The sequence below is a fragment of the Macaca fascicularis genome, chromosome 4 (assembly GCF_037993035.2).
Source record: "Macaca fascicularis isolate 582-1 chromosome 4, T2T-MFA8v1.1".
Taxonomy (NCBI): Eukaryota; Metazoa; Chordata; class Mammalia; order Primates; family Cercopithecidae; genus Macaca; species Macaca fascicularis.
The window spans coordinates 148,397,461-148,424,234 of NC_088378.1; the positions used below are offsets into that span (position 1 = coordinate 148,397,461).

At 43.1% G+C, this 26,774-nt stretch overlaps 1 protein-coding gene across 2 annotated transcripts in view; it reads right to left on the minus strand.

Moving 5' to 3' along the window:
* Nucleotides 1-751: 751 nt before the first annotated feature.
* The window catches only part of ALDH5A1 (aldehyde dehydrogenase 5 family member A1), a 36,276-nt gene continuing 10,253 nt past the window's right edge, over nucleotides 752-26,774 (minus strand). For both annotated transcript variants that reach the window (XM_005553921.4, XM_074038792.1), the window contains 7 exons: nucleotides 26,508-26,624; nucleotides 22,583-22,726; nucleotides 17,305-17,448; nucleotides 14,601-14,759; nucleotides 9,479-9,648; nucleotides 5,495-5,553; nucleotides 752-4,158 (listed from right to left, as the gene is read on the minus strand). In XM_005553921.4, the coding sequence (XP_005553978.3) occupies nucleotides 3,953-4,158; nucleotides 5,495-5,553; nucleotides 9,479-9,648; nucleotides 14,601-14,759; nucleotides 17,305-17,448; nucleotides 22,583-22,726; nucleotides 26,508-26,624 (999 nt within the window). In that variant the 3' untranslated portion in view covers nucleotides 752-3,952. The remainder of the gene's footprint in view (nucleotides 4,159-5,494; nucleotides 5,554-9,478; nucleotides 9,649-14,600; nucleotides 14,760-17,304; nucleotides 17,449-22,582; nucleotides 22,727-26,507; nucleotides 26,625-26,774) is intronic.

Genomic DNA, 26,774 nt, shown 5'->3' on the forward strand with positions numbered 1-26,774 from the left:
GGTGGTATCATCCAGGTTTGTGTAAGTACTCTATGATGTTCGTACAAGGATGAAATTGCCTAATGATGCGTTTCTCAGAACATATCTCCGTTGTTGAGCAATACGTGATTGTATAATGTGAGACGACATTTGCAAAAACACTCATGTCCACTAAACCACTGGGCAGGGGTGTTGTCTGTGTTCTAAATTATGGTGAGGGCTGGCTACTGGTTGCACTCCCATAATCCTAGCATTTTGGGAGGCTGAGGTGGGAGGGTGGCTTGAACCCAGGAGTTTGAGACCAGTCTGGGCAATACAGTGAGACCCTAACTTTCAAAAACTGAAAGAAAAATTAACTGGGTGTGGTGGCACGTGCCTGTGGTCCCAGCTACTCGGGAGGCAGAGGTGAGCAGCTTGTTTGAGCCCAGGAAATCATATCAGTGGGGCGTGTAGGAGAGAGAGGGAGGCCAATGTGTGACGGCTAGCCCATACCTCTTTCTGTGACCGCCACTCCTGCAAACCAGGTAAATTCTCAGTTCAGCTTAGCAAACATTCTATGAGCACGTACCATGGACAAGCCCTTCTCTGGGTTCTAGGGTACATCATTTCTGGCTGGCTCCTGCCCCAAGACACTCACTGATTACGGCTCTCTGGGGAGGGAGTGCTATTTACACAAATGCGAACTGGTCTAATATCATCCAATAAAAACTCAAAAGATCACCAAGCAGGGGGGAAAAAGCACAACCAGACACCTTAACACAGGGAGAGGAAATTTTGTTCATTCAGCATTTATTAATCGCACACACAGCTCTGTCTGCAGACTAGACACTGAAACACACAATTGTCAAAAACTAGAAAAACGAGTTATGTCCACATTTTAAAAAAGCAAAACTTTATAAATTCCTTAGCACACTCATACCCAAGTTTTATCCCACAAAGTATAGCATGAAACAATGACAACATAAATATTCAAGTAAAATGCTATTTAAAATAGCTGCACATAGGTAATTAAAACACTAGGATCCAGTTTTTAGAGGAAAAAGTCATGTGGCACAATTTCAAGTTCCTAATTGAAGTTAACAATAAAACAGATTTGCTTACATTTGCTTCTGATCTTTATTTCTGCTGTGTCTCTTTAGTAGAATAAAGAAATGGCACTTCACATAAAATCATATTTAAAAGCTACTAAAATGCATGAACAGATGCAGATCAGCTCTTTAATGAGAATCCCTGCATAGCTGGAGGAAGTTCAAGGAGAACCGTTTTTTCAAGGCCAATAGAATCTTGTCATATGCCTAATTTCATCTACATTATCATCGCTGGGAAGTTCCTGCTGAGAACTCATGGTAGCAATGCTGGAAAACTACTTTCTTCACAGGAGGTGTTCAGTAAAATGCAATAATGCCTGATAAATGCAAGTAATGTCAATATCTCCCTCTTGGTCTAGATCAGGAGCTGGCAAACTTTTTCTTTAAGAAGACAAGTAGTAAATACTTTAGGCTATAAAATAGCCTAAAATTTTGCAGGCTATACTGTCCCCGTCCCGACTCTTCAACTCTGCCAAGAAAGCAGTCCCAGACCATATCATAAATGAATGGGTGTGGCTATGCTCTAATAACATTTTATTTATGGACACTGAAATCTGAATTTCATAGAATTTTCAGGTGCCATGAAATATTGTTCTTCTTTTGATTTTCTGCCCAATCGTTTGAAAACATATAAACCATTCTTAGTTCACGGGTTATATAAAAACAGGTGCCAGGCCAGGTTTGGTTCGTGGGCCATAGTTTGCCAACCCCTGATCTAATGGTCCTTTTCTACTCTGTGTTGTAAAATGTATATATTTTTAAAATCCCATTACATATGGCTACTTTATTTAAAAACAAAAATGTTCAGTTAAAAACACTTCTCTTTCTTCCCACAACCAATGACCATTTTACTAAACAATAAGCTATTTCCTTTAATTAGAAAATCGATCAAGGATATACAATGAGTCTCTGGCCTCAATTTATGAACCCATGAGCCAAATATGCAAGAAGACTCAAAACGTGCCACCCAGCCAAAGAATCTACTGGCTTACAATGTTAAAAATTTATTTAGAAGTATTCCTGCACACTTCTCAGCATTGGTAATCCAGTTATAAAAAATAATGTTGGAGCATTTATATTCTTAATAGAAAAAGAATGGATATATCTAAATCATAAGTAATTAAAATGTTATATAAAACCACCTAAAAACTATACAAATAAAGAGCAGACATTAACTGCCAAAATGCTGAGTATGTGATTCTTGACAGGGCCAGGGCAGTGTCACTAGGAAGAATTTCAGCTCTTCCTTCTCCTTGAGACCTTGGGGATGTGGCTAGTACACCCCAGGCCAGATGCTAGGCAGTTTCCTGTGTGCACAGGGACTTGCCAGACCTTTAGTTACTCAACCATAGCTTCCCAGTGGCTCAATGAGGGATGTTAAATCCTAGGTGGGGTTCAGGAGGAATTGCATCTAGCATTACTTTCATTCACATTTTCCTTCCACAACCCAGAATAACCACAAGATGTAAGTGGAGTCTCCAGAGAGAGATGGGGAAAGGAAGGCGCTTCATCTCCACCTACTTGGCCGCCTAATTGGATTTGCATCTGTTTAAGATTACAGAGTCTTTCTTTCAAAGTGAGAGGCAATGCCCGTCATAGGGGCTTTTTTTGTGTGTGTTATTTGAATGATGAGCTATAAAAACTCTTATTAGATAAAAGGTGCCTGAAATTCAAGGGCTCATGCCTCTTCTACAAAGTGGATTGGCAATTACAGAAATTCTTTCCCTTTTGGGCTGACTGTGGTGAAAGTGCTTTTGCTCTTTTGGAGGTAAGGAAGCAGCACCACACTAGGACAGAAAGAACAGGCTGCAGGTCACAGCCACTTAGGCTCAGGTGGGTGGGCAAGTTGGCATTGGCCTCCTCCCATCTTGGCAAAGCCACTGACAGTAGGCAAGGAAGGGCTGGGCAGTGCTGCTTCTAACAGTGGCTCTTGTATGTCCTTAGAATTTTCATTTTTTTGTGAAGTGCTTTTACTTTCTCTCTGGCTCACAATATCGCAGGGAGCTAAGTAAGGCCTGTATGGAATCTCCACTGTATGCATGGGATGGGAGGTGCTCAACACACACCCAGGGCAACAAGGCAACAAGGCCACTTGGGGAAGGAGCCAGGCCACGCCACTGTGTGCCTTCCATCCTACCAAGCTGCTTCTGCTATTCTTTGCTTTACACTTCAGCTCATTTCCTCAAGGAAACGAAACAAAGTGGTGAACAGGACAGAAATGAAAATAGAATTCTTTAAGCGGTAAATTTAGGACAATAAAGATGTCAATTAAAAAATGGTTCAGGAATAGGAAGAGGTGCTTCTTCATGCCTCACAGAAGCACGGACAATTCTGTGCTATTTATTGTCTTTGAAAGAGGATTCACTCAAACCTCTGCTGCAACACCTCTAGAAGCACATTCGGTGCCTTCAGTGCCGAGCTGGCAGATGCCGGGGAGGGGTGCTGTGCCCCTCACCTGCCTGCCAGTCACAGTCAAGGGTCTCCTTCAAGGTGCTCTGGGCCCATGTTCTGTAGCGACGTTGGGGATGCTTGTGTCACTGCCTGGGCAGTGATCAAGTCTTTGTGACAGCCCAAGGGGCTGGGCCTGCCTCGTGCTGTGCCTGCTCTGAGGCAGTCGGGGCTGTGGTGGGGAGCTAGGGCCTCATTCTGTAAACCCAGTGCTGGTTCTCCGGGAGTCTGCAGTCACAGGCATGTGGCATATATTGGTCCCTAGTTAGGTTAAGGGCAGGGGTAGGATTTGCATCTGTTTAAGATTACGAGGACTGGATGAGTTTTGAAAAATTCACAATTCTGAAAACCTATTAGTTTATTTAAAATAATGGATGGCATGTACCTATATATGTAGGTAAGTCTCCTTTTAACTTTTTTTAAAGAACCAAAGAATCCTACAAGCCCCCATAACACACATACTTGAGTTCCAGATACTCATCAATGCCATACTTGGACCCCTCTCGCCCAAGGCCAGACTGCTTCACTCCACCAAAAGGGCACTCCACGGAGGAAATCAATCCTTCGTTGACGCCAACCATGCCCACTTCCAGCTGCTCTGCCACTCTCCAGATCTGGGCTGGGTCTTGAGAGTAAAAATAGCCTGTCATAGGGATAAAAGGCATTTAGACAAGTCATTAAAGACATCATGTCTAAAGATGAGGGCACCACTGATGACTTTTTGTCCAGTCACTTGGGCCTGGAGTCTTCCCTGCTCCCACATAAAGTCCCAGGTTGGTCTTGTCCACTTTTTCATCTCAAAACCTTTGAAAGTCACCTCTTGCTTCAATTCTACTCTCACTATCTCCTATCGAGACCCTCTTCCTGTTTTCTACTATTCAACCCACCCTGCACACCTGTTAGATTTCCACATGACACTTTTGCCCAAGACTTTCGATTACTCTGATTATAAAATAAGGTTAAATTCCTTAGTGGGTATTCAACACCCTCTTCCCCCCAAGTAGTTTCAATCAACATTTCTGCTTCACCTTCCATTACTCCAATCACCAACCATCCTCTCCAAACCTGTCAGGCAAATTCTCCTCACCCTTTCTTACTTTGTTTCTGAACTCCCTTGGTACCCTCTGCCCAGCATCTCTCTCCTCCAATTTCTGCAAAACCAGAATTCTGTCCATCATTTATGACCTAGTTCAGGGTACGTCTTCCTCCACCATCACCCCATCGAGAAGGAAGAGACAAATGGTGAACACAGTGTTATAAAAGTCCTCGTGCACACATCTTACTCCAGCTTTATGATAACTCTAAGGGACCCCACAGCATGCTTATCATTCCTCTTCATATAAATAGTTCTCTTACAGCTAGAGGGGAAGCTTCTATACAGTTACAGTGGTATCTTATATGTCTTTGTATCTTCTGCAGTACTTCATTTGCTGTGGATGCTACTATGTAATTTTCTCAGGGTTATAGAGTACATACAGTGGTCACCTGGACCATCTCCAAACTAAAGGAATGGTAGCCATCAGTGAGGCACCTCTGCACGCACCATCTTCACTCCTTTCATTGTCCCTGATGCTCCTTGCTGATGCCCTTCCTCTTCTGTTCAGGCTTACAGGAGCCAGGCAAAAGGGAAGAAAAAATCACTTGGAATTTCTGGGGATTAAGCCTCTGAGAATGTGTGACTTTGAGATGTGTGCAGTTCTCCACCTAGAAAAGCAGAATAATGTGCACCTTCTCTTCTGCCCGCAGCTCTCCCTGCCCCACAGCTGTAATTAGAGACCTCCCAAATGTGTATCATGGGGACAAGGCGAAAGAACATGTCCTTGCACAAATCCAAATCCATTCCGCCACTTGGAAAGAAACAAAACACATACCTCATTGAAGTTTCTGTCTCATAACCCAGGGTGATGTTTAAAAGGTAAACCTGGCATGAGCTGGAGAAAAATGATTATGACTGGTATTGAACAAGGACAAACACCTACCTGCTAACCCAACGTCAGTGGCGTTAGCGATTGCTATAGCCTCCTCCTCTGTATCGAACCTGCCAAAGGTAAGATAGGTCATAAAATATGTAAGGGGGAGAGGAAAGGAAACCAGTTTTCTTTTCTTCTGATTTGTTTCCCAAATAATCACAAGGAGTAAATCAGAGTTTTGCAAAGAGATCCAAGAACAGATTGCAGAAGAAAGCAGCACCATTCCCCGAGATAACTCAGCAATCAAGGCTAGCATGCTCAAATCAATACTGGCTTCATCTTTCCTAAGAGAACAAGAAAAAAGCAGACCAACATGTAGGGAACTGTGGCATATCCCGAACATCAAACAAAATCCCTTAAAGGATTACTATTCTTGGTACCCACTGAGAATATATAACACTAATAACAACTACTTTAGAAGCCAGCCTGATGTAGCAGAAAGAAAACGTTCAGAAGGGGTTGGGGCCAGGTTCTAATGTGTTCTCCACCACTGCTTAACAATGGCATGATGCTTGGAATCTCCTCCTCTCTGAAATGAAGGAATGCACCAAAGCCCAGGCCATCTCTCTAAAATTTTATTTCAGGAATAAGATGTCAGTGGTATTTTTCTGTTGTTCCAGAATTGTATCTGGGGCAAAAAGTTCTAAGCACTCCAATTTCTAAATTCAGAGATCTACCAGCGGTTGGAACCAGCTGCCTTTCTGCAGGGCTTTTATAAAGGGGGACTGGGCAGAGTCAGCTCAGAAAAGTCAACTTGTCCAAGGGTACACAGGTATGAAGTAGCAAAGTCTAGAGCTACACCATAGTCAACTCCAAAGCTGCATTCCCAACCAATGCCTCCCTTTGATTTCCTGTGAAAATGTCCAGTTCACATTTCATGTAAAAAGTTTTTATTAAAACAAAGAAGATGGATGTTCTTCAAGTGGTCCATTTCCCCAGTAGTGGAATAAAAATAAACTTCATAAGCAAGATGTAACAAGGCCAGTGAAGTACATAAGAAGAAAGATTTCTGGTCCTGGATAAGATGGTACAGACAGCACCAGCTGCCAGCTGTCTCTGTGAACCCAATGCTGGACATACCAGAGGAGAGAGAAAGTGAATCATAGTCAAAACCAACAACAACAACAACAAAATCTCAATCAGCAACTAGCACCAAAAAATGCAAGACATTTCTGGAGACCAATAAATTGGTTGGATCCTCGGGGAGAATGATGGCCTCAAGTGAGAGTGAGCTCGAGACCACCCATGCAGGGGTGGGCGGGGCAAGGGCAGGGCTGTGCATCTCCCCCCACACCTGTGAGTTCCAGGTGATCCTGCCTACAAACCTGGGTCCCTGGATCAATGGGACATTGCTACAGGTAGAAAAGCAGCAGGGCTGGCTTGGGGCAGTGAGCCAGAGCTCGTGCCCAGCAGGTACACCGGCCGTGGGAAACAAGTGCAGGCAGCGGCAACACCAGCACCCTCTTCTCCCCAACCTATTCCAATAGAGGGAACTGCAAAATACCCCAGGGGAAAGGATACTCGGGGTGGGGAAGTGGCACCGAGACTAGATTTCAACACTAGAGGCGCCCTCCGAGAGGCTCAACCCTTTGCCCTCCAAATGTATGAGAAGGAGCACAAACCAAGGCCTGAGCTTTTTACCACAACCCACGGGAGATATTATAAGCCAATGCTGCCAACGGTGCAAGGGATTAAAGATTATAGGGAAAATTACAAGACATCTGAGGAGCTCCAAGACTAAGAAGATAAAACAGCACAACCTATGGTGGAAGAGAATAAAAATTTTTTTTTAAAAAGGATAAATAGCCACAGCAAAGTAGGGGAGATTAATGAAGCAGGAAGAATCAGTTATGGGGAGGAACCCACTGGAGATATCAGGGATGGCAAAAACAATTGTTGAGATAAAGATCTTGGTGGGTGGGGTGGAAGCCAGAATGAGTATATCTTAAGAATGCATTAATATGCTGGCAGATGAGGGGAGGGACTCATAGAAGGCACCAGGAATGAAGAGATGGAATAAAGCGATAAGATAAATAGGGCACAGAAGTAGAAGTATCACAATAATAGACTTCTTGGAAAGCTAGAAAAGGATACATGAAAGGGAGAAGAATATCTGGAGAAATAATGACCCAAAATTTCCCAGGCCTAAACAAACCTGTTAGATATTAATGAGCCAGGCACGGTGGTTCATGCCTGTAATCCCAGCCCTTTGGGATGCTGAGGCGGGTGGATCACGTGAGGTCAGGAGTTTGAGACCATCCTGGCCAACATGGTGAAACCCCGTCTCTACTAAAAACATGAAAATTAGCAGGGCCTGGGGGTGGGCGCCTGTAATCCCAGCCACTCAGGAGGCTGAGACAGGAGAATCACTTGAACCCAGGAAGCAGAGGTTACACTGAGCTGGGATTGCACCACTGCACACCAGCTTGGGTGAGAGAGCGAGACTCCATCTAAAAACAAACAAACAAACAAACAAAAAAACCAAACCAAAACAAAAAACCATAATAAAGATATTCGGACCTCAACTGAAAAACCTCACTGTGTGCCATACCAGATAGTAAAATTTAAGAACATCAAAGATCAAGAGAAATTCTAAACGTTTCTAAAGAGAAAAACTAGATGCCTTTCAAAGAAGCAAGAATCAGATTTCTTGGCAACAACCCTGGATAAAAGTAGATAGAGGCCAGGCATGGTGACTCACACGTGTAATCCCGGCACTTTGGGAGGCTGAGGCAGTTGGATCATTTGAGGCCAGGAGTTCGAGGCCAGCCTGGCCAACATGGTGAAACCCTTTCTCTACTAAAAATATAAAAATTAGCCGGGTGTGGTGGCGTATGCCTGTAGTCCCAGCTACTCAGGAGGCTGAGGCAAGAGAATTGCTTGAACCCAGGAGGTGGAGGTTGCAGTGAGCCAAGATTGCGCCACTGCACTCAGCCTAGATGACAGAGTTAGACTCCATCTCAAAAAAAAAAAAAAAAAAAAAAAAAAGTACATAAAAGATTAATATCTCCGAAGGGTTGAACCTAGAATTTTATCCAGGTAAATGACTATCTACTTGTGAATGGGAGATAAAAGACCACGAAAGGGCACAGAAAGTTCATTTCCTATGGACGCCAATAAAAGAATCCTTTGAGGTGTAATATATTAAGGAGAAAAACGAGTTCAGGTCTGGGCACAGTGGTTCATGCCTGTAATCCCACACTTTCAGAGGCCGAGGCGGGTGGATCATTTGAGGTCAGGATTCAACACCAGCCTGGCCAACATGGTGAAACGCCATCTCCACTACATTACAAAAAATTAGCCAGGCGTGGTGGTGTGTGCCTGGAGTCCCAGCTACTCGGGAGGCTGAAGCATGAGAATCGCTGAGATCATGCCACTGCACTCCAGCCTGGGTGACAGAGCAAGACTCCGTCTCAAAAAAAAAAAAAAAAAAGAAGAAAAATGACTTCAGCAGAAAGAAAAAGAAAATTAAAGAATTTGAGGCCAGAATTTGAGGCCAGGTGCAGTGGCTCACATCTGTAATCCCAGCACTTTGGGAGGCAGAGGTGGGAGGATTACCTGAGGTCAGGATTTTGGAGACCAGCCTGGCCAACATGGTGAAATCCTGTCTCTACTAAAAATACAAAAAATTAGCCTGGTATGGTGGCGGGTGCCTATAGTCCTAGCTACTCTAGAGGCTGAGGCAGGAGAATTGCTTGAACCAAGGAGGCAGAGGTTGCAGTGAGCCAAGATCACACCATTGCACTGCAGCCTGGGCAACAGAGCGAAACTCTATCTCAAAAAAAAAAAAAAAAAAAAAGAATTTAATAAATTTTGTGGTCCAAATAAGTTATGAGTTTTTAAAAAAAACATAAATTGCACTCTGCTCTTCAGTGGACTCAATACAACTGTCTGCCTCCTGGCCAGCCCTCAAAGCAGCCCAGGAATCTCTTTCAGGGTTTCCCATTCTCTTCTATTCTTCCTCCCATCTCCCCGCTGGCTGGAGAACCTTACTTGATAACTGGTGCCAGAGGCCCAAAAGTCTCTTCATGAGTGCACAGCATGTCCTGGGTGACATTGCTCAGCAGGGTGGGCTCAAAGAAATTTTTTCCAAGATGGTGTCGTTTTCCGCCTGTCACAATGGTGGCACCTTTAGAAACGGCATCATTCACCTGTTTCTCCACCTGCGTGATGAGGAAGAAAAAAAGCTTTCTACATGATACAATCTTTCAGAATGTTTAAACTGCAGAAAACTTTAACTACTTCTATCTTTTATCTTTTTTAAAAATGTAGGTTAACAATAAAGTATGCTGGTTTCCTTTTGTAGAAGGAACCACATTTGCACAGATTCAGAAGCAAGAGTGCCACCTTCATCCTTGCTCTTTGATATCTTCTAGCTGTTTGATCTTCCTATTTGTTGAATGGTCTAATATATCTTCACTTCTTTCTAGGCCTATGGCTCAGCTGTTTGCTGGCATTTGCTTTCATTGCGTTCTGAGGTTATTTCCAGCTTCTTGGATCCCATGTTGTCCTCTTTCCTGAACTGAGTTTTTGTTGCTTTCTGATATACACATTCTCCTCAAGTAGTTTGTTTGTTTGTTTGTTTATTTATTTATTGATATGGAGTCTTGCTCCGTCACCCAGGCTGGAGTGCAGTTTCGTGATCTCAGCTCACTGCAACCTCCGCCTCCCAGGTTCAAGTGATTCTCCTGCCTCAGCCTCCTGAGTAGCTAGGATTATAGGCACCTGCCACCGCAGATAAATTAGGGAACGGGAAGGAAATTTTTGCCCGGCTAATTTTTGTATTTTTAGAAGAGACAGGGTTTCACCATCTTGGCCAGGCTGATCTCAAACTCCTGACCTCGTGATCCACCCACCTTGGCCTCCCAAACTGCTGGGATTACAGGAGTGAGCCACCAGGCCTGGCCAAGTAGTTGTTTTAAAACAGATGCCCTGGATGTAGTCTAGTTTCTGAATTTTCATACACCACGTTTCTGGTGTTTTGTACTCCACCTGATTGATAATTTGCTTGAGTACAGAATTCTGATACAAAATAACTTTACTTCAGAACTTTGAGTGCACTTCTCCACTTCTAGTGTTGTTGAGGAAGTTTGAGCCAAAAATGGTTCTCACCCTTTTTCCTCTTGATAGCCTTTTCCTCTCCGAAATCTCCTAGGATTTCCTATGCTCTGATATTCTAAAATTTTAGCAATATATATATATGTATTTTTCATTCATCCTACTTGGTAATCAGTGAAATCTTTCAATCTGCAGAATAATTATTTTCCCCTAACTCTGCGAAGTTTCCATCTATTATTGACTTGGTAATGTCACTTCCTCCAACTTCCCAATTATTTCATTCTAGAACTCCTACTACTGGACAGGTATTAGTAGGAGTTCAGATTAGTTCTGATTTTTTTTTTTTTTTGCATTTCTATTATATTTTTTGCCTCTCTATTGTTTGCTTTAAACTCCATAAGATATCCTAAATTTTATCGTCCACCTTCAGCTACTGAAGCTTGTGACAGGCATGTATGTAATTTCTACAGACTCTTGTTTTCATTGCTTCATTTCCTAGAACATATTTCTTATTAGCAGTTTACAGATGCACTATCTTCTCAGAACTCTTGCAGGACACTATGAGATTCTTAGAAAATTTCCTTCTAGTTCCCTAATTTATCTGCTGCCTTCAGGGACTATTCTGTTTGTTTTTCCTAACCTTTCCTCTTATGTGCTGATGGTTTCCCCATCATGATCCTTGGTTGTTCATCTTCCTGAATGAAGGACTGAGTTGTCAAAACTAACCTGGTCGGCTGCTTCTCAGCTCCAGCAGTGTGTTTGGGGGACACACACACACAAGGACTGGGTTGATCAATTTGGGGATGTGTGGCATGAGTGGTGTTTGCTTTTTTAAGCTTGGGTTTATTCTAACGTGCAGGCTTCACATAAGGGCAGCTCCCTTCCCCAAAAGGCAAAGTCGGGAAAGCCCTACCCTGATGTACCTAGCCTCGTTCTTGAAGCTGTAGTCCGCCTAGATACCTACTATATTTCTTCAGAAAAACTGTCCTGCCCAGAACAAATGCCTCTGCTGTCTTATGTGTCTTGGTGGTGGTCGTGGTAGGGAGGGATGGTGGGAATGACCCAGAAAATTGTGCAAAAGTAGAATCAACCAGCTTCATCTCCTCCCCTCTTCCTATTCCTACTTTCTACAGCCACCAATTCTAGAAAGGCTCTGTCATTTAAAATGGCACCAATTTCCTCTGCAGGGTTCCCCTGGGTAGATCCATCTGTTATGACTTCTGTTAACACAATCCCTTTTAAGTTCCAGAAGTTCATTACAATCTTTGGTTCACTGTCATTGTTTTCCCTTCCATTTTTCACCTGAATTTTCTGTTTTGCTTTTGTTTCTGAGACAGTCTCACTTTGTTGCTCAGGCTGGGTGCACTGGCGCGATCTCAGCTCACTGTAACCTCCGCCTCCTGGGTTCAAGAGATTCTCCTGCCTCAGCCTCCTGAGTAGCTGGGATAACAGGTGCTTGCCACCATGCCTGGCTAATATATATATATTTTTTAAGAGATGGTCAGGCTGGTCTCGAACTCCTCACCTCAAGTGACCCAACACCTCAGCTTCCCAAATGCTGGGATTATAGGCGTGAGCCACCACACCTGGCCCTCAGCTGAATTTTCTATAGCGTTTCAGGAAGGTAAACATAGTTGTGAATGCATTCTGTCTTCGAAAATCCATACCCCCGCTGCAATGCTCTCATAGTGCATCACCTGCAACTAATCCCCATTGGCTAGGATGACTTACTTTCTATGAATTTTATATTTTAAAAATAATTCTGCTTAACAGGGGTCTACCCCCTTGATCCCCAAATATAATCTGCTCTGCCCTTTTCTTGTCATATTAATGTGAGGTGCAGTGTTTTTTTCCTGGAACCCACTCTATGACAGTATGTACACTAAAGCCAACACTGAATGGTTTTTAAACAAGGTGGTTTCCACCAAATTTCTCTCCAGCAAAAAAGAAATTTTGCGGTTTGTTTGTTTGAAGTCCTGGCATACAGCACCATCTGGAGGACAATGTGTGTCTTCCCTTTGGGGAAAAAATCTCTAAGACAGAGTGGTTTCCCAACCTGGCTGCAAACTAGCATCATCCTGGGGCACTTAGAAAATGCCAATGTCTAGGCCTACTACACATAAATTAACACTCAGTCTTCTTGGATGGGTCCCGGGCAACTGTAGTTGATAAAGGCACGTTGTGAGTTAAGGACCACCACTCTAGGACTTGAACCACAGCTGGCCTAGACCCAAACTGCCTTCACTTGACAAGTGAATACCCCTGGTTTGTCCCCAAGGTCCAAAGTCACCTCTAAAATGCAGGTGGTTCCAATGTAAATTTTAATGTATTTTCTTTATCTAGAGTAATCCCAAGACAGTAACTAGAAATTTATCAGAGCTCTGTCAAACCTCGATGCTTCCCTGGGTTTCCCAAGGCAATGGAGGTGGGTTCAGCTGAGTTGACTGCCCACGGGGTGGGGGCAGCCATGGAGTCAGGGCTTGGCTCTCAGGCTCTGAGGAGGTTGAGGAACAGCGGTCGGGCTGTGATTCCCATGATGAGTATGGACTTGGCTCTCACTTGCTTCTGGTTCTTCAGTTGCACCCAGGGGCTGGCTGTGCCTCCACTGTGTGTCTCCCTCTGGCCATCTCTCCTCCCTTCTTTCCCACACACAGTCTTCAACTTCTACTGTCTTCCTGATTTGAAATATTCCATTAAAACCATTTCTGGGCAGGTGTGGTGGCTCACACCTGTAATCCCAGCACTTTGGGAGGCCGAGGCAGGCAGATCACCTGAGGTCAGGAGTTTGAGAGCAGCCTGGCCAACGTGGTGAAACCCTGGCTCTACTAAAAATACAAAAATTAGCCAGATGTGGTGGCAGGTGCCTGTAATCCCAGTTATGCGTGAGGCTGGGGCAGGAGAATCGATTGAACCCAGTGGGGCAGAGGTGCACTGAGTCAAGACTACACCATTGTACTCTAGCCTGGGCAACAGAGCGAGACTCCATCTCAAAAAAAAAAAAAAAAATACTGGATGTTTGATATTACAAGAAACTTCCTTGTGACTCCAAAATGAATTTTTTAAAACAGCAGAATAAGGAGAGAAGTTTCATATAGCTAGCAGTGTGGATTATAACATTTTTTTAAACAAACAAATCTTTCCTAAAAGCAGTTTCCCTTCACTGTCTCTAAATCCTGAACATGGCATCTGTGATTCTGCACCCCTGGCTGGGATGCTTTCATCAAGGACTGTTCTCGACAGGGATTTTGTCATCAAGAGAAGAAAGAACAGGACGACGTCAGGATTACAGCTGAAACGCAAACCATCTGCAAACAAAGCCAGTCTTCCATTCCATAGGTGTTCCAACAGAGGAACGAACTTTGTCTCGAGATCCTAATTGCTGAGGCAGTGAGGGGCAGAATTATCATCACTATAACAAAATTTAGGGAGGGCAGTAAAGCCCTACAGCGACAGAACGCATGGGGACTTGGTGCAATGGCAGGGCTAGAGCAGCTCACGAGCAGATGACGCCCCCCGATTCATGTAACTGGTAGGCAGAATTCACTTTTCTCAGGTCTCTCATTGTTTGCAAAATAGGCTTGCCGGGCACTTTACCAAAATGACTTTTTGTTTTCTTTTCTTTTTTTTTTTTTGCCTTTTAACATAATTTTTTTTTAGCCATTATTAATTTTTTTATTTTAACCTTTGTGGTTTTTGTGTGAAAACATAGTTGAAAATTCCATTCTATTCCATGTATAGATGTAGATCTCTCATACTCTATACTCTAATCAGGGTAGTTAGCACATCTGTCGCCTCAAACAATCATTTCTTTGTACTGGGAACGTTCAAGATCCACTCTTCCAATAATAGCTATTTGAAAATATACAAGACATTGTTGCTAATTACAGTCACCCTACAGTGCTATAGAACAGCAGAGCTTATTCCTTCTGTCTAGCTCTAATATTCTGTCAACCAATCCCTTGCTATCTCCACCTCCCAGCTGAAGTGTTTTTTGCTGATTAAGCTTTTGATATTGAAACCATGAGATTTACTTTCACAAGTAATATAATATACTTACCTTTTCTACTGCTTTTTCATTAATCAATGGGCCCTGAGTAGTTCCTTCCTCAAATCCATTACCTACATGCAGGTTCTTCTTCATGGCCTCAGCAAACGCCTTCACAAAGGCATCGTGGATGCCCCTTTGCACCAAGAATCGGTTTGAGCAAACACAAGTCTGGACAGGAGACAAAAGCAAACCCACACAGTCTGTCAGAAGCTGCAGACCTGACCAGTGAATGTGTGGCTGCTACCGCCTCTCTGTGAAAACACTTCCCTCGGTGGCTGCCATGTGTTCAACCTGCCATTTTCCTCCTCACGTGGGCTTGGCCCCAAAGATAAAAGCACTGAGTCAGCGCATGTTCCCCTCCAATTCCCTCCACAGCTGCTATGCTACACAGCTGCTATGCATCAGTGATTAGTTGGCAATAAGTACCTGTAGACCAAAAAAAGAAAAAAAAAAAAAGCCACCCAATCCATGTTTTTTTCAAATGCCTTTGTTTATTTTGTTTCCCCGGGGGGTGGGAAAAGAATCTGCAGTTCTCCTGGGAGACTGTGATGCTGCAGCCTCAGCAGAGGCTAAGAGGAATGTGGACCAACACCAACTTATAGTCTTTTCTTTTTCCGAGACAGGGTCTCGCTCTGTCGCCCAGGCTGGAGTGCAGTAGTGGTGAGTTCACTGCAGCCTTGACCTCCAGGGCTCAAGTGATTCTTCTACCTCAGCCTCCCAAGTAGGTGGGACTATAAGCACTCGCCACCATGCCCAGCTAATTTTTTTTTTTTTTTTTTGAGACGGAGTCTCACTCTGTTGCCCACGCTAGAGTGCAGTGGCCGAATCTTGGCTCACTGCAAGCTCCGCCTCCTGGGTTTATGTCATTCTCCTGCCTCAGCCTCCCCAGTAGCTGGGACTACAGGCTCCCGCCACCTCGCCCGGCTAGTTTTTTGTATTTTTTTAGTAGAGACGGGATTTCACCGTATTAGCCAGGATGGTCTTGATCTCCTGACCTCGTGATCCGCCCGTCTCGGCCTCCCAAAGTGCTGGGATTACAGGCTTGAGCCACCGTGCCCGGCCCCAGCTAATTTTTAAATTTTTTTTGGCTGGGCGCAGTGGCTCATGCCTGTAACCCCAGCACTTTGGGAGGCCGAGGTGGGTGGATCACGTAAGGTCAGAAGTTCGAGACTAGCCTGGTCAACATAGTGAAACCCGTCTCTACTAAAAATACAAAAATTAGCTGTAGTCCCAGCTACTCAGGAAGCTGAGGCAAGAAAATCTCTTGAACCCGGGAGGTGGAGGTTGCAGTGAGCTGACATCACGCCACTGTACTCCAGCCTGGGCAACAGAGTGAGACTCTGTTGCAAAATAAATAAATAAATAAATAAATAAATAAATAAATAAATAAATAAAATGAAAAATAAAATTGTAGAGACAGTCTCACTCTGTTGCCCAGGCTGATCTCCAACTCCTGGGCTCAAGTGATCCTCCTGCCTTGGCCTCCCAAAATGCTGGGATTACAGTTATGAGCCACCATACCTGTCCCCAAGTTGTAGCCTTATAGTGTTACTGATGGTAACATATATTGACATTTTGTGTTTATGAAGGAAAATATACCTATTTCTGACCAAACCAAGCTTATTCAGGTTATGTGGAAGGGAAAAACTTAATTACCAAAGGCCAAAGCAAGGATGAAAATTATTTGATAGAGAATATCACACAACATTTCATAGTTTTTTACAATATAACCTTTCGGGGATATTTACTCTGTTTCTAGAATGCATTTAAAATTACATATTGATGGTACTTTTAAGATGAAATGCTTAAGAATATTTAAGAAGGCAGGATCCTGGCAGCAGCTTGGATAGAACTGGAAGACAGGATCCTTGGCTCAGAGTCCCAGCTCCTCAGCAGATCTGACACTGTGGCCCGAGTATGTCTGATCTCAAGTCACTTTTTCCTTCTAGAGTTTCATTTCCTCATCTGTAAAATGCAACGTTTGTAGAGCTGATAACTGTGAAAGTCCCTGACAGATCAAATATTCCAGGATTTCCTAGGAAGACATGAGCTCAGGCCTCTGGTCTCCCAGGACAGCCCCGTTACTCCTCCAAAACACTGCTGGCGTGGGCCTGTGCCCTGTAGAGGGCACCTCTGATGCTCCCTCCATCTCGGGACAGCGAGGCCCCACTGGGTCATAGCAGGCAGCAGGGGTTTGAGTTTTTCCAGCCACCACCCTCCTCAACATTTTCTTACTTTCTTTCCCTTGGCCTCAGAGACCCCAATTGTTCAAGGCTGTTCTGTGTCTGAGGAGATGATTATATCCGTTCAGTAGAAAAGAGATCAATGAAAGAAAACTATACAAATAACCAGATTAAAAGGGTAGGGGAAAGAAGAAAACAGAGAACAATTTGACTAAAGGACATCTGCTGTTCAGAAAATTCTTTGAAGCCAGGGACTGCAACTTATTTTGGGGGGGCCCCTCTGAGTCTAGTATAGTCCCTGGTAAAAAAAAAAAAAAAAAAAAAAAAGTCAGGCATATACTAAATATTTGCTGACAGAGTCAATGAATAAAGAATGAATAGTGGAAGGAACCCAAAAGTAGTTTCCTTCTGGGATTTAAGGCAGTAGAGGTGGTGGGATCTTTGTAACACACACACACACACACACACACACACACACACACACACACACACACACACACACACAACCTGAAATACTCTTCAGGACTCACCTGTCCGGTGTTCCTAAATTTAGATGCCAGGGCCCCTGCTACAGCCTGGTCCACGTTGGCACTGTCAAATACTATAAATGGAGCAAGGCCTCCCAGCTCCATGGAGACCCTTTTCACAGAGTTTGCTGCATGGTGCAACAGGATCTGTGAGCAGAGGAGAGAATGCTGTGAGCACAGAAATCCACTACCAGGATTGTTATAAGCCTTTGTTTAAAAAAATTACCAAACGGTGAAAAAAGCAAGGTGCACAGTAGTGTACATGGGATAACTCTTTGCATAAGAAAAGGGAGAAATGAGAATAGGTATTTACATTTGCTTGTATTTGATAAAGAAACATTGGGAAGAGGCTGGGTGTGGTAGTGTGCACCCGTAATCCCAGCACTTTAAGAGGCTGAAGTGGGAGGATTACTTGAGGCCAGGGGTTCCAGACCAGCCTGGGCAACATAGTGAGACTCCATTTCAAAAATTAAATAAATAAATAAATTAGTAAAATAAATGCTGAGACAAGACACAAAAAGTCATTACTTATAGAAAGAGGGAGGGAGTCAGCGTTGGGGTGAGGGTGAGACTTGTCATGGCAAACATTAATACTGTCTTAATTTTCGAACCATATAAGTAAGCGTATTATCTATCCAAAACAATTATATGATAGGCTTAAAAATCATAGAGATAAGGTAATAAAATCACCTAGAATCCCACAATCCATAGCTTACACTGATAACATTTTAAACTACATCCATTTAGAATTTAGCCATGCAGGTTCATGTACATGTACATCTAAAAAAAAAAAAAAAAAACAGGATGGTATAATTATATAATTATACAGTTTTGTAACCTGCTTTATCTTCCTAATGAATCACATATTTGGGACATCTATCTTAAAATTTTCATAACATTTTATACCTTGCTCCTTTAATGTAACACTATAATGTGAAGATCCTCTTATGTCAGCACATACATTTCTGGAACTTTGTCTATTTATTATTATTATCATCATCGAGATGGAGTCTCGCTCTGTTGCCCAGGCTGTAGTGCAGTTGTGCAATCTCCAGTTACTGCAACCTCCATCTTCTGGGTTCAAGCGATTCTTCTGCCTCAGCCTCTTGAGTGCTGGGATTACAGACATGTGCCACCACACTTGGCTAATTTTTGTATTTTTAGTAGAGATAGGGTTTTGCCATGTTGGCCAGGCTGGTCTTAAACTCCTGACCTCAAGTAATCTGTCTGCCTCAGCCTCCCAAAGTGCTGGGATTATAGGTGTGAGCCACTGTGCCCGGCCTAGAACATTCCTTTAGATGCGTACATCGTATTCTACTGCATGGCTATTCTGTAATTTATTTATTCAGGCCCCATCTGTTGGACATTTAGGTTGTTTCCATCCTTGCTGTTAAAAAAATGCTGTGGATTGTGCCACTGCACTCCAGCCTGGGCGACGGAGCAAGACTCTGTCTCAAAAAACAAACAAAACAAAACAAATGCTGTGATTATTCTGTCAGGATGAACATGTAGAATTGCTAGCTCAATGTATAAGTAAGTAAGGCTTTTGGTACATATAGCTATTCTAGTTTAAATATCCAGTAAGAGATTTCATAGCCTAAGAAGCTGCTCAGGGATGTTTAAATGATTAATTAAGGATAGTAGGTCTTTGTCTAGTCATGGCTGCAGGGAAGATGGGACCACACTTGAGATGGTTCGAGTGAAACAGACCGTGTTCACAAGCCCAAGGTGGCTCTAGCGTTGCCCCCCAAGTGTTGTACATTCTGAGGTCATGAGTTTTGTGACAGGGTTCTTGATAAAAACACAGAATGGCTGGAAAGCTGGGCCTGTGTGGGTCCTGTGTATGTGTCCGTATGTTAATATTCCAGCTATCAAATGGTAGTAACAATCTTCTCTGAAACATTACTGCTCAACAAAGTAGTTCAAGTTTTAAGACTACACGTATTTCTTTACTGGATGCAATATGACCATTTAAAATTTTTTTTTTTATGTTTTTATTGTAAAATTTTTAAGAAATGTCATTGACTATTCCTGGATTTGCTTCAGTGCAAAATGATTCTCACTGTTGCGTCACTCCATTTTGCCTCCACCTGGCCTTGACCATAGGTCCTGTCTCTGGTGTCTGTCCCTCCACCTGCGCTGGCTCTGTGTCCTCTGACAGTGTCCTCTCCCCACTCAGTCTCTGCTTTTCCAGGCAGGTGGCTTGCCCTGGCCACTGGGTATGGTACAAACTCCTGTGATGTCTTAATGAATCTTTTCAGCTCCAGTTCCCATGGGCTGACCTCAGGGCCTCAGCTTCCAAAGACCACATGTGATTGGCCCGGCCTACCTTTCTTTCTTTATCTTTTTTTTTTTGAGTTTAGGAGCGGAAGTTTAATAGGCATAAGAGAGAGAAAGAAACAGAAGGGAAAACAGCTGTCTTCTCTAGTGAAGGAGAGGGGACTTCCGAGAGGAAAAGGCCCTGACCCAGCCCACCCTTCTATGCCAGGCTACTTGTCCTAGATCACTGGCCAGCCCACAATTTACGTTTCGCTCAAGTTAATGACCACTCAGGGTTCAGTTCTCTGAACAGAGGAAGAGACGACGTATCATGCGCTTTAAAACCTGGCTGCTGTCCTCTCAGTGGGGTCCTGGGAGGGGTGGCCCCCCTAGAAAGAAGCAAGGGCAGGGCAGGCATCCCTAGAACAGGCTCGCTGTGTAAGCCTCAGTTACAAGAAAAGGTTCTCCACCCCAGGACCAGCAGCTGAGCCACTAATCTCTGAAGACCAGCTCAGCAGAGGTGCTTGCTATATGCATTAATTATCCTTTTAGCTATATTTGTCACATTTCCCATTCAGTCACTTGAGGTCCATCACTGTCCTAGGTAAAGAGGAGCAAAGCTGGACTTGGCAGGGTCATGGCTGATATTTTCCTGGAGCCCTGTTAGATGAGGATAGTTTGCTGAGAAAACTGAGTTGCTGCCCTTCGCCCAGTATCCTGGGAATTTCTCTGGCTTGAACGATGAAGGATTTACAACCCTTTCTCCCAGGCTTCCCTCTTTTTTCTAACTACTTCGTAGTAACATTTGAATCCCTCTGCAGGAAAGTTTGCATTGTAAGACCCACTGATCAGGGCATAGCAGTGTATGGATCTAAAAATTCCCATTCCTATTATGAATGAATGGTAGGATTCCAAAGCACTACTCCCGGAGTATGAGTTTATAGCATGACAAAAGTGATTATGACTGGGAGGCATTAAAATTACATTATTCCAGCCGGGCACACTGGCTCACACCTATAATCCCAGCACTTTGGGAGGCCCCTAAGGAGGGAGGATCACTTGAGGCCAGGAGTTCCAGATGGGCCTGACCAACATGGCAAAACCCCATCTCTACAGAAAATACAAAAATTAGCCAGGCGTAGTGGCACATGCCTGTAATCCTAGCTACTCAAGAGTCTGAGGCATGAGAATCACTTGAACCCAGGAAGTGGAGGTTACAGTGAGCCGAGATCATGCCACTGCACTCCAGCCTGGGCAACAGGGCAACTGTCTCAAAAAAAAAAAAAAAAAAATTAAATTATTCCCTCATGCTTCTCATGGTTTCTCAAATGACTACAGATGCACAAAATCTTTGAAATTAGACTTTTAAATTTTTATTATTTTTTGAGGCAAGGTCTCACTCCTATTGCCCAGGCTGGAGTGCAGTGACATGATCACAACTCACTGCAGCCTCGACCTCCTAGGCTCAGGTGATCCTCTCACCTCAGCCTCCCAAGTAGCTGGGACTACAGGTGTGTGCCACTAAGCCCAGCTAATTTTTTTTTTTTGTAGAGACAGGGTTTCACCATGTTGTCTAGGTTAGTCTTGAACTCCTTGGGCTCAAGCAATCTTCCTGCCTTGGCCTCTCAAAGTGTGAGGATTACAGGTGTCAGCTAGCACACCTGGGCAGATTTATATTATTTTTTATCTGTTACGTGTTTATGGACATGAATACTATGAGTACAGATACATATATGTGTATATGTATATGTAAACTAGTAGAAAAAAAGCACACCATCTGAAGAGAAACACCATAAACAAAAACTTTTGTTCTACCTTGATTTTTTCTCTTTTGGACATTTTAAAAATTATTTATTATTTTTTAATTTCTTAACTTTTTTTTTTTTTGAGACGGAGTCTCGCTCTGTCACCTAGGCTGAAGTGCAGTGGCGCGATCTCAGCTCACCTCACTGCAAGCTCCGCCTCCCGGGTTCACGCCATTCTCCCATCTTAGCCTCCCAAGTAGCTGGGACTACAGGCACCCACCACCATGCCAGCGAATGTTTTGTATTTTTAGTACAGACAGGGTTTCACCGTGTTAGCCAGGATGGTCTTGATCTCCTGACCTTGTGATCCGCCCACCTCAGCCTCCCAAAGTGTTGGGATTACAGGCATGAGCCACCACACCTGGCCCTCTTTTGGATATTTAAAAGGATAAATAAACATCTACTTACAGGCAAACGCATTAAGTCTTCAGCAAAGAACATTTCATCATTTAAGGGGAAAAAAACTCAAAGAAAAAGACCTTGTCAATTATCTAAGTACTTTTAGACTAAACACAATTTCTGTTCAATTCAAAAACATCCATTTCAACATTAATTGTGTGTTTCTGGAATCTCTAATTTTACATTATTGAAAGAAACCTGCATTCCAGAATTGAAAAAAATACAAGGGAGAACTTTCACCCACTTCACATACAACAAGTAATGCAAAAATAATGGGACCCTCACTACCCCAATTTCTTTGGTTTTGTCAAGCAGGAACCGATGCCATGCCATAAAGAACTGTCCAAAATATCTCCAGAGGATGGTCAGATATTACTTTATTCAACCAACAGACCTTTTTTTTTGAAACAGAGTCTTGCTCTGTCACCCAGTCTGCAGTGCAATGGCACAATCTCTGCTCACTGCAACCTCCACCTCCCAGGTTCAAGTGATTCTCATGCCTCAGTCACCTGAGTACCTGGGATTACAGGTGTGCACCACCACGCCTGGTTAACTGTTGTACTTTCTGTAGAGACAGGGTTTCACCATGTTGGCCAGGCTCGTCTTGAACTCCTGGCCTCAAGTGATCTGCCCACCTCAGCCTCCCAAAGTGCTGGAATTACAGGCGTGAGCCACCGTGCTTGGCCTGTGACAGAGCTTTTAACACTGTGCTGGAAATCTTTCCAAAATTGGTGATCAGGATGAAATAGTATTTTTATAACCTATCAAGATAAAATATTAGAAAGATATTTGTTTTCTTTGAAACTTGAGTCACATACCTTTCCTGTAGTTGTTGAACCAGTAAAGGAAATTTTGGACACCAGGGGATCAGTACAAATTGCCTCCCCTACTTCCTTGGCATTCTTTCGAGAACAGGGAATAACATTGTATACACCTGGAGGAATTCCAGCCTGGCTTGCAAGCTATAAAAAGAAACAGCAAACATGTGGCAACAATTTACTAAACTGAAAAAAAAAAAAGAAAAGAGAAATAAATCATTCAAGGCTACTATGAATACCTTTACTCGTATAAACTAGAAAACCTAGAGGAGATGGATAAATTCCTGGAAATAAACAAGCCTCCTAGCTTAAATCAGGAAGAACAAGATACCCCAAGCAGACCAATAACAAGCAGCAAGACTGAAATGGTAATAAAACAATTACCAACCAAAAAAAGTTCAGGACCAGACAGATTCATAGCAGAATTCTACTAGGCATTCAAAGAAGAATTGGTACCAATCTTATTGACACTACTCCACAAGATAGAGAAAGAGGGAATGCTCCCTAAATCATTTTATGAAGCCAGTATCGCCCTGGCTTCATAGGAAGGACAAAACCAAGGAAAGGACATAACCCAAAAGGAAAACTACAGACCAATACCTCTGTTGGACATAGATGCAAAAATCCTTAACAAAATACTAGCTAACACATCCAAATCCAACAACACATCAAAAAGATAATCCACCATGCCCAGCTAATTTTTGTATTTTTTGTAGAGACGGGGTTTCACCGTGTTGGCCAGGATGGTCTCGATCTCTTGACCTTGTGATCCACCCACCTCAGCCTCCCAAAGTGCTGGGATTACAGGCGTTAGCCACTGCACCTGGCCTGGAGACTATCATTCTGAGTTAAGTAACTCAGGAATGGAAAACTAAACATAATATGTTCTCACTCATAAGTGGGAGCTAAGCTGTGAGGAAGCAAAGGCATAAGAATGACACAATGGACTTTGGGAACTCAGGGAGAAAGGGTGGGAAGGGGGCAAGGGATAAAAGACTACAAATTGTGTGCAGTGTATACTGCTCAGGTGATGGGTACACCAAAATCTCACAAATCACCACTAAAGAACTTAATCATGTTAATCAAATACCACCTGTTCCCCAATAACCAATGGAAATAAAAATTAAAAAATAAAATAAAATCAGACATTTTGTACCCATAAAAAAAAGAAAGCTACTTTTAAAAATTAGGGAAAAGATGAAAAAGATAAAAGAGAAAGTGACAAAAAAGATTCAACTCATGGATAATAGGAGTCCCTAAAGGAGTAAAACCAAACCAATGGTGAGGAACAAATCCTGAAAACTTGATAGAGATATAAAACAAAAAGGCTGGAAACTACGTACTGAAAGAGCACACTGCATACCTAGAGTATGGACTCAAAGCAATCATCACAAAGACATATTCTAGTGACATTACTGGTCTTTAAAGGGGGAAAAAAAACAAATCGAACCCTTTTGTGGATCTAGGCAAAAAAACCCCAAAAAAACCAAAAACAACTTGACTTATAAAGGCAAGAAACTTAGGTTACTGTCTGAATTTTCAAGAGCAACACTTTATATCAGAAGAAAATGGAGAATATAGTTAAGATAATCAAGTAAAAAAAAATGTGAGCCAAGGATTTTATACCTGGCAAAACTGATTTATAAGCACAATAGGCCCAGACTACTGACAACATTTAAGAAGGGAAAATATTATTCCCACAAGCCCTTCCTAAGGAATCTACTACAGACTGAGAGGTGCTGATCACCAAATGTCTAGAGAGACACTGGCATGAGCACTGGTGGTGAGCATAAACATACAGCTGCTTGTTGAACTAAGTCTAAAGGAGGGTTAAACTGGAGAGAATAGAGCATGTAATGGTTGTAGCCTTGCAATGCAGGTACAGTGTAACTATTTTAAAATACAGAGAAATGTTTATAGCCAAGATGGATTAAGGAGACAAGACAACTAAATGTAATGTGATATCCTGGACCAGATCCTGAAACAGAAAAAAGGAGACTAGGTACAGACTAATAAAATCTGAGAATGGATTTTAAAGTATGGACTTTAGTTAATAACAGTGTATCACTATTCATTCATTAATTGTAACAAATATACTATACTAATGTAAGCTGCTAGTAATAGGAGAAATTGAGTGTAGGATATGTGGGAAAATACCCCATCTCTGCGATTTTTTCTGTAAATGTAAAACTATTCTAAAATAAAAGTTTATTACTAAAAATGAGAATGGAAAGAGAAAATACCAAAAAATTAAACCATTTTCAATAGGCACATTGGTGATATTAAAATTAATATTTTTAAAAAATAAAATTAATATTCAGAAGCTGTTGTTCTGTGTAATGAGTACATATGGAATATTAATTTAGTAATTTCCTGAGTCTTTAGAAACCAGGAAAGAGGCCAGGTGCGATGGCTCATGCCTGTAATCCCAGCACTTTGGGAGGCTAAGGTGGGTGGATCATGAGGTCAGGAGTTCAAGACCAGTCTGGCCAAATGGTGAAACCCCGTCTCTACTAAAAATACAAAAATTAGCTGGGTGTGGTGGTGGGCATCTGTAATCCCAGCTACTCGGGAGGCTGAGGCAGAGAATTGCTTGAACCTGGGAGGCAGAGGTTGCAGTGAGCCAAGATAGCGCACTGCACTTCAGCCTGGGTGACAGAGCAAGACTCTGTCTCCAAAAAAAAAAAAAAGAAAAAAGAAACCAGGAAAGAAAGAGATGCAGATATAATATAAAAGAAGTTAAGTAAAAAGTCTACAGGACTGAATTTGAATTGGAAGTTTCTGTAGGAATTTCTGTAGCATTTTACTGTGTATATACATGTGTGTACACATATATATATATCTCCTAGCCCTGCCCACTGAAAAGGCCTACAAATAGTGATAGGGTAGGTGGTTTTAGGTGTAATGGGGGAAAAAGCAAAGCAGAGAAGGGGATCAGGAGCATCAGAGTGTGAGGTTGTGATTGATTTTTGAGACAGTCTCACTGTCACCCAGGCTGTAGTGCAGTGACACGATCTCAGCTCACTGCAATCTCTGCCCCCAGGGTTCAAGCGATTCTCCCGCCTCAGCCTCCTGAGTAGCTGGGATTACAGGCACGTGCCACCGCGCCCAGCTAATTTTGTATTTTTAGTAGAGACAGGGTTTCAGCATGTTGACCAGGCTGGTCTCGAACTCCTGACCTCAAGTGATCTGCCCGCCTCAGCCTCCCAAAGTTCTGGGATTATAGGCGTGAGCCACCACACCCAGCCAAGTTGTGATTTTTAGACAGGGTGGCATTTGAGTGAAGATGTGAAGAAGCAAGTCATAGGGGTATCTGGGGGAGAGCGCTCCAGACAGAGGGAAAGTATAAAGTTTGAGTGGAGGGCAAGGCTGGTGGGGTCTGGAAAGCAGCAGGGGCCAGAGTGGTCCAAGCAGATGAATGAAGAGTGAGGGGCTCCAGCGTGATGGACAAGGTCAGAGGCATACTGGGGGGTGGGAAGTGACATCTTATAGGACCTTGAAAGCCACTAAGGAATCTGGACTTTACTCTGAGTGACACAAGAGGCCACTTGAGGTTTTCAAACAAAAGAATAAGATCTAATAGAATGCAGGTTGAACTGGGAATGGGAATGGTAAATAAGAAGTTTCCTAAATGTGAGAAACATCCATGTTTAAGTGCCTATTTCATGAAGATGATGGATAGATACCAATTTTACAGTAGGCTGAAAATACATGGCCTGCAGATGTCAGAAAATCCCTCATCAATTTTTTTTCCCCAAAAGAGCTACAGCTGACTTAAAATAATTGCCAGTAGATTAAAACACCACACCATGCATCAGGAGACATAAGCAAAGAAGTAGACTCCAAAATTGCTTCTTTCTGTCCCAGATAAACATTAATTTTTGGACTTTGTCTGCTCTGTACAAACACAGGGAGAGCGGCTCACCTCAGCCAGGGCCAGGGCGGAGAAGGGCGTGTCTTCGGCAGGCTTCACCACCACGGTACAGCCAGCTGCCAGGGCGGCCCCCACCTTCCGGGTGATCATGGCACTGGGGAAATTCCACTGGGGTTAGAAGAGCAGAGGAAGCATATGAGAGGAAGGACCGCCTCATTAGTGCAAAGGAAGGCAGGCTGGGAAGTCAGTGAACAAATTCCATTGCACAACTGATTGACAAACCTGTTTGGCTGCACAGGTGAGCTCTCAGAACACCTG